We start from the raw sequence: 8,877 nt of genomic DNA on the forward strand, positions 1-8,877 counted from the left end.
ACCGGTACGTCCATGGGGGTAAAGGGATGGCTTTTGTGAAACGTACCAGTACGTCCTTTGGGGGTAAAAGGGTTAAAAGGCAAAGCAATGAATGACAAAAATAAGGTTTCTTCTACTTGGAAAAGCAGTGATGAGTTAGAATTCCAGGTTACCACAGACTGATAAGAATTCTTCTACTTGGAAATGCAGTGTTGAGTTACAATTCCACGATACCACAGACTAAAAAATCAAAGAAGTTTACGTTAAGATTTTTATTTACAACTTTACAGTACAGCTTTCACTCCCAGAATCCTTGAGTTTCTGCAGTGTTAGACATGGATATAACACCACAGTGTTGAAAAGTAAATCTCACTGCTTACGAACAATACTACAAAGTAAAGTGGCCCGCTAAGAATACAATATAGAGACACATCCTAACATATTTCTTCAATACCATTGTAGTAGTTGTATTAAATATAATTTTTTCTAAGATGTTATTCTTATAAATAAACAACATTTGCTATGATAAAAAATCAAACATTCAGTTTATCTATATAAATGGTCCGCTTCGATGTTCGCGGCGATCTCTGGCTCCCACTTGTCGCCGTTGCTCAGCAATTTCTCCTTGTTGTACAACAGCTCCTCGTGAGTTTCCGTGGAAAACTCGAAGTTGGGGCCCTGGAGGAGGAAGATTTAGTCTCTTATTAATATATATATTTCCCAGTTGCGTGTGATGATGATGTAAAATATTAAGTACAGCAACTAGAAATAGGTCTGGATATTGTTAAATCTCTGTTCAAGATGTAAAAAATTAGGTTTAAGGTCTGGATATCGTTGAATCTCTTGGTTCAAGATGTAAAATATTAAATACAGCCACTAAAAATAGGGTTTAAGGTCTGGATATCATTGAATCTCTTAGTTAAAGATGTAAAAAATTAAATACAGCTACTAGAAATTAGGTTCAAGGTTTGGATATCATTGAATCTCTTGGTTCAAGATGTAAAAATTAAGTTTCAAGATGTAAAAATTAAGTACAGCAACTAGAAATAGGGTTCAAGGTCTGGATATTATTGAATCTCTTAGTTAAAGATGTAAAAAATTAAATACAGCTATATATTTTAGGTTCAAGGTCTGGATATCCTTGAGTTCCTTAGATCGAGATGTAAAATATTAAGTACAGCAATTAGAAATTAGGTTCAAGGTCTGGATATTGTTGAATCTCTTAGTTCAAGATGTAAAAATTAAATGCAGCAACTATAAGTAGAGTTCAAGGTCTGGATGTATTGGAATCTCTTGGTTCAAGATGTAAAAAAATTATGTACAGCAACTAGAAATAGGGTTCAAGGTCTGGATATCGTTGAGTTTCTTAGTTCTAGATGTAAAATATTAAATACAGCAACTAGAAGTAGGGTTCAAGGTCTGGATATCGTTGAGTTTCTTGGATGGAGATGTAAAATATTAAGTACAGCAACTAGAAATAGGGTTCAAGGTCTGGATATCATTGAATCTCTTGGTTCAAGATGTAAAAATTAAATACAGCCACTAGAAATTAGGTTCAAGGTCTGGATATCATTGAATCTCTTGGTTCAAGATGTAAAAATTAAGTACAGCTACTAGAAATTAGGTTCAAGGTCTGGATATCGTTGAATCTCTTGGTTCAAGATGTAAAATATTAAATACAGCTACTAGAAATAGGGTTCAAGGTCTGGATAATGTTGAAGCTCTTAGTTTGAGATGGTCTCGACAAGTAAAAGTGGCACATTTGGAAACAGCACAATACTGAACAGTTATTTCGATCAAGTCAAAAGACTTTGGACGACTTTAAATTAAATGGAAACTCTGTCTAAAAGTACCGAAGACATATAATTTAGCAATTCTTAAAAGGCGTCTAGACCTTTGAAGGGAAAACATGACTACACTGTACCATTCCTAAAGTTACATTTATCAATACAAGAAATGGAAAGTTTCAGCGCTAAAACAAACTAAATAATAACCCTGCCGTTTAACCCTTTTACCCCCAGGCTCTTTGGAAATTTCCAACCCTTAACCCCCAGGGGGTTATTTTTTTCCCAGCACATTTTGCAGTATATTTTTTTTAAAAATACTCTAACAGCCTTAATTTTTGTCATAGAGAGGTCAGGTTGGTCTCATTCTCTTGGAAAATGCCTGAATTTTTAAAATAAAATATCAAAAATATGAAAAAAAAATCAAATAGCATTTTTTTGCAAGGACATACCGGTAAGTCCATGGGGGTAAAGGGATGGGTTTTGTGAAACGTACCAGTACGTCCTTTGGGGGTAAAAGGGTTAAATTTTATAGTTTCTTCAAAGCTCACCTCTACAATAGCATCGACGGGGCAGGCCTCCTGGCAAAACCCGCAGTATATACACTTTGTCATGTCAATGTCGTATCTCGTGGTACGACGCGCTCCATCTGCTCTCTCCTCGGCTTCAATGGTAATGGCCTGAAACATTTAAAACCATTGTTATCCTATACTCAATTTTTTTTAATGAGGCGCATTTGCATCGACTCGCAGCGGAGCCCTTTTAGCTCGGGAAAAGTTTCCTGCTACCTGATTGGTTAGAATGATCTTGTCCAACCAATCAGCGATCGGGAAACGTTTCTGAGCTAAAAGGGCATCACTGCGAGTCGGTGCATTAAAATCATATTTATCCTACACTCAATTTTTTTCAATTAGGCGCATTTGCATCGACTCGCAGCGGAGCCCTTTTAGCTCGGGAAAAGTTTCCTGCTACCTGATTGGTTAGAATGATCTTGTCCAACCAATCAGCGATCAGGAAACATTTACGAGCTAAAAGGGCACCCCTGCGAGTCGGTGCAAATCTGCCTCGCTAAGAAAAATCGACTGTAGTTGCAATTAACATAACCTTATACTATTTCCATCATTCTAGAATGCCCTTCATGAGAGTCGGGTATAAGAGACAAGGGGCGGGAGAATAAGTCGTGACTGAGCATGCGCAAATATATGAACGCTAAAGTGTTCTTTCCACCCAAGTAAGACTCATAGGAGCAAGGTATTGGCTACTGATTCTAGCCCACAGGTATATTAAGGTTGTGTCATTGGAAATCTACCATGAGTATTTTTTTAAACTTTGGACCAAGGAAGTACAGTAATAGTTTAACGGGACTGTAATAATGAGGAAAATGCAAAATATAATCAAGACAATTTAAGGTTTAAAGGCCGCTCATGAATGGCAGAAGCAAGGGACAGTAGTATTCCCCTAGCAAACTGGGTAATGCCCTAGAGACTGACATATATGATCAGCGCCCAAGCCCCTCTCCACCCAAGCTAGGATCAGGGAGGGTCAGGCAATGGCTGCTGGTGACTCGGAAGATAGAGCTATAGGCTCCCCTAAACACCCTCTCCTTAGCTCACAAGGATGGTGAGGTTACAGCGACCAAAGGAGCTAATGACTTTGAGCAGGATTTGAACCCCAGTCAGGGACGATACTAAATCAGCCACAAGAGAATAATCTTACCTGAGCAGGGCAGATTGCTTCACACAACTTGCAGGCAATGCAACGTTCCTCTCCAGACGGATACCGTCGCAAAGCGTGCTCTCCGCGAAACCTAAGAAAAAAATTTAATATATCATTGCTATGCAGCTTCAGTTATTTATACATTAAAGCAACAAATATTATAAGATTATATTTAACATTTTAATCTTTAAATATAATACAACAAATGCAGCCATTTCTAGTCCAGTGCAGGACAAAGGCCTCAGATATGTCCTTATTCACGTGGGGGGGTTTGGCCGTTACGGATTGGTGATGCGTTATATAACTCCTCTGGCCATTACGAATTGGTGAAGGTGGGAGACTTCAGTCTGATCGCTCACAGCAAGCAACATAGTATAGGTGGCCCTGACTAGTACAGCTTTGCTGATCATGGTAATATACAAACTCTTTCCCAACATTAAGGTACCCACAGAACGTTTCCACAAGTCGGTCAACATTTTTCAACATTAATAAGAAAACTAATATTTGCATTGAATAGTTAATAAAAAAAATCTACATTAAAATACAGTACATACAATAATCTCATACATTATTCCTATTGATAATGTATCGAGAAATTCTCCAAGAGAGATTAGTTCACCAAACTTTCAACTGGGCTACACAAGGCACTAGAAGAGTTGGAAGACCCAAGCCTACATGGCTGAGAACTATGAAATGTGAAGGAGATGATGAATGGAGAAGTATTGAATTAAAAGTTCAAGATAGAGACGACTGGCGAAATCTAACCGAGGCCCTTTGCGTCGATAGACGTCGGAGATGATGATGATGATGATTGAGAAGCCTAAGGCCTAGTTTAAACTTGAAAATAAACTCCATCAAATATTGAATAAACTGATCTTCATTTAACACACATTATTCAAGTTGGATATAATTGAAAAATTAATTGTTTATATAATGGCAACTTAGGAAAAATATCATACCAACCCATCTAAATAAATAACATGCTGAAAAGAGGATCGTCGCTCGACCGCACGCGACTCGATGCTTACCTTGGGCTGAGCGGACCCTTTTCAAAGGGGTAGTTAATGGTCGCCGGCTCCTTGAAGATGTGAGCGAGCGTTACGGCAAAACCTGTAATAATTACGATGTTCTTAGGACCAGTCTCGGATTTCTATGATAACTTTAAACTAAATTGCACTATATTATATTATACTTATATTGACAATTACTTTCATGTGAAATGAAGCTATATTCATTCTAATTCGTCAAGTAATTTTGGCTATTTTCTACAACAACTTTTGTTTGTCATGAAGAATAACTCTACCCCTTTAACCCTTTTACCCCCAAAGGACGTACTGGTACGTTTCACAAAAGCCATCCCTTTACCCCCATGGACGTACCGGTACGTCCTTGCAAAGAAATGCTATAAAAATTTTTTTCTTCATATTTTTGACAATTTTTTGAGAAAATTCAGGCATTTTCCAAGAGAATGAGACCAACCTGACCTCTCTATGACAAAAATTAAGGCTGTTAGAGCAATTTGAAAAAAATATACTGCAAAATGTGCTGGGAAAAAAAATAACCCCCTGGGGGTTAAGGGTTGGAAATTTCCAAATAGCCTGGGGGTAAAAGGGTTAATATTTATAAAAATTTGCCTTTTTAATGTACTGTATTAAATATGAACTGTACAGTATTACATCAATTTAAAGACAAAATAACTGCTGAGAGGTCTGGAATTACTATAATTTAAGCCGAGGGCCTCATAAACTTAATTTTGCAACATGTAAGCAAATTAAACATGAAATTGCTGCCCGTAAACAATTGAGAAATGCATATTTTCCCTAATACTTTTAACCGACATGTAGATAAACCCTCAGTATCTACATCTATTGATTTTGGAACTTTGTAAAAAAAAAAAAAAGAAAAAAAAAAAGAAAAAAAATTTAACCGTCCCATTTTACCGTACTCACCTCTCCAAATCTCAGTCCAGAAGAGAGTGCTGGCGGCTCGATCCGTTATGTCTTTCCACTCCAAAGACGACTCGTCGGGAGTTACGTATTTGTAGGTGGACCGCGTCTGGGTCACGGCGGCGCCCCTGACGCTCGATTTTAAAACGTTCGTGCCTTCGAAGGAGAAAACTTAATGTAGCAGATAACTATTAGGAGAACTATGTTGAAAAAAGGGTTTTGTTGATTTTTATGGCAGTGTAACAAAGAATGAATACAATATAGTATACCTACCATGTGAATTTGGAAAATTGCAAATCCCAACATCTAATCATGACAGAAAATTAAGATATTTACTCATAGTGCCTAAAGGAAGTACATTTCTTTGCAATGTTTTGATGTTAATGTTTTTAAAATATTTTAATTGTTCATTACTTATATCGTTTATTTATTTCCTTATTTCCTTTCCTCACTGAGCTATTTTCCCTGTTGGGACCCCCTGGGCTTATAGAGTCCTGCTTTCCCAACTAAGGTTGCAGCTTGGCAAGTAATAATAATACGAGAACTATATTGAAAGAAGGGTTTTGTTAATTTCTGTTAAGAGAGTAACAAATAATGGATCACACTAGTGAGGTGATGAGCCCCCCGCTACGACCACCCTTATACTAACGTATTCTAAGTCGGCCGTGATCATACACACTGGTGGCCGCTATCATACATACGCCCCCCAAGACCTATCTCCTCAAGACTATAACGAATAAAGGTAATTGATAATTTATTTTTCAAGTGCTAGCTGCAAAGGGGTTGAAGCTCCCTCTCAGTATGTAACGACACAGCGAAAAAAGTCAGGTTAGGTTGTGGAATGTAGGGTAGGCTAACCTTATTTTCCTAACAAATTCCACGAAATGACTGTCGGTCGCCGTGGAAAATAAAGATTTAAATTCGCGTTTTAAATTTAGCTAACAAAATCCTGACCACATAATGTGTTGATTTTTCTTTATAAGATATGACTTTTAGATGTTTTGAAAACTGATATTACTGGGAATTATTAGGTTATTCACTTCATGATAAATATTGCCTCGCCAAAAACTATCAGTTTATTGTAAAATATAAAAATCTTTCGAAATACAAGGAAATATGGTTTTATTAAAATTACAGAGGGAAAAAGCTTTCCTACTAAAAAAAACAGGTGTTACCTATAGAAAAAGTCTGTTTTCTTAAAAAAAAATGACACTTATTTTCACTTCAAATAAAAACTTAATCATGTAAGAAATAGTAATCAATGGGGGTTAGTTAGAGCAGCTCGGCACGTACCGCTTGCCAGTACACAAGAGCTTTAGGGAGCCTTTGTAGGGTGATGGCCAGATCCCGTAGAAAACAGGAATATTCTAAACTGTGGCCGTCGTTCTAAAAACGATTTTGGCGGGAGAAGCTAACTTAAAAAACCCACCTAACATATGCTAAAAGCCGTATCCTTACCCGAGGGGGCTGTGCCCCCCGGACCCCCCCTTACACAACAGTTTCCTTACCTACGAGTACGACGGGAGAAGTTAACTTAAAAAACCCACCTAACCTATGCTAAAAGCCGTGTCCTTATCCAGGGGGGCTGCGCCCCCCCGGACCCCCCCTTACACAACATAATTAAGACCCGTAGACCATTTCCAAACGTTTTTATTCTTTACAAGATAACAGTCGGAGTGATAATAAGCAAATTAGGACGCTTGGCCATAGCGCTACAAGCTACCCGAGTTTTAGTTTTCCACATGCAAAGCGAACGCACAGCGCAGCAAAAACCATTAGATTTCTAAAAATTATCCCCGCTCTAAGACGGTCTATCGGGTTTTAAACGAAGGTTAAAGCCAGTGAAACTATTTTTTTTTCTGTCCAAAATGTTCTGTGCGTAATTATAATATTACTGTATATCTGGGAAAACATATTTCATTAAGGTTATGATTAAGAGAATACGTATACATATTTCATTAAGGTTATGATTGGGAGAATACGTATACATATTTCATTAAGGTTATGATTAGGAGAATACGTATACATATTTCATTAAGGTTATGATTGGGATAATACGTATACATATTTCATTAAGGTTATGATTAGGAGAATACGTATACATATTTCATTAAGGTTATGATTGGGAGAATACGTATACATATTTCATTAAGGTTATGATTAAGATAATACGTATATATGTTAATCAAATGACCTACTATAGGACGGTGCATTAGTAGAGTTATACCATACAGTAAATTCACAGCTCATCCGAAAATTTGGCCTACATTATATATTAGGAGCTAACTCGATATGCTATAATGTTTATACGACTTGTACTAATTAATAATCCATCTATAATTACTATTAAACCTCCGTAGTCAAATTAAATAACATAAAACATCAAGATTTGGTGACATGAGACAAATCAGCTGTTTATCTAACCATGGGCCTAGGGTACTCTTCCACTTATTATTACCTTTCCTATTTAATTTATTGTTGCTATATTGGGATAATATAACCATTCCATCCATCTGGATGCATTAGTGCAGTGAATATTAACAGAGGGATAATAGTTTTACTGATATTTACCATTTCTTCCAAGCGAAAACAGCCGGACGGTCGCCATGTTTGTTTAGATTGCGTAGCTGATCTTTAGTTTGTGAAATGCGCAAGTATTTCGGAATATTTTTGCGCGATTTGAGAATATAAATGGATTTTTTTTATAACCGTTGGTTTTGTAGTTGAGATTTTTCCTTTGTAAAACATAATATTTATATAGATATAAATAATATAATTTAATATTTATAAATAGCATCGTGTTAATCACAATTTTAATTAATTAATTAAGCAAGTAGTTTTAAGAATGAGCTTGTTGCGCGATTTAGGAACATGGTGAATTTCATTGTATAATTAACAATTTCTAAAGTATTTTGTAGCTGTTTTTATTTTAAAAATCTATTCTCCCATCTAGAAATAGTAATTTATTAGTAATCATATTATTACCAGCCAAGCTACAACCCTAAAGTGACTCTGTGAGAGAAGAAAATAGCAAATAAACTATATATGTGACAAATGAAAAATATAAATATTTTATGATTAGACCTATTAATATTATTGAAATATACAGTCACTGGATAAGAGTTTACACACACACACGTATATATATATATATATATATATATATATATATATATATATATATATATATATATATATATATATATATATATATATATATATATATATATATATATATATATATATATATATATATATAAACTAAGCCCAAAGCAGTAGAATAAATGTCTATATATTCAGTGTTATTAATAATATTATTATTACGACTTTTGAAATTTCACCTATGCCAATTCAGACAGATTATTGAATATTTTGAAGATTCCAATAGACCTAAAGATAGATAGTTGAGGCCTATATTAAATGAATTTAATAGTTCTGATAAACTGGCAACT

General features: G+C 35.7%; 1 protein-coding gene across 1 annotated transcript; it reads right to left on the reverse strand.

Moving 5' to 3' along the window:
• Positions 1-236: 236 nt before the first annotated feature.
• On the reverse strand, positions 237-8,132 carry ND-23 (NADH dehydrogenase (ubiquinone) 23 kDa subunit). The gene is made up of 6 exons (XM_068356645.1): positions 7,997-8,132; positions 5,429-5,581; positions 4,508-4,589; positions 3,480-3,570; positions 2,315-2,443; positions 237-657 (listed from the first exon to the last, which is right to left on the reverse strand). Exons 1-6 carry the CDS (start codon positions 8,031-8,033, stop codon positions 526-528), a joined length of 624 nt encoding a protein of 207 aa, XP_068212746.1. The 5' UTR covers positions 8,034-8,132; the 3' UTR covers positions 237-525.
• Between the last annotated feature and the right edge of the window lie 745 nt (positions 8,133-8,877).

Source organism: Palaemon carinicauda, chromosome 32 (genome assembly GCF_036898095.1).
Source record: "Palaemon carinicauda isolate YSFRI2023 chromosome 32, ASM3689809v2, whole genome shotgun sequence".
NCBI lineage: Eukaryota > Metazoa > Arthropoda > Malacostraca > Decapoda > Palaemonidae > Palaemon > Palaemon carinicauda.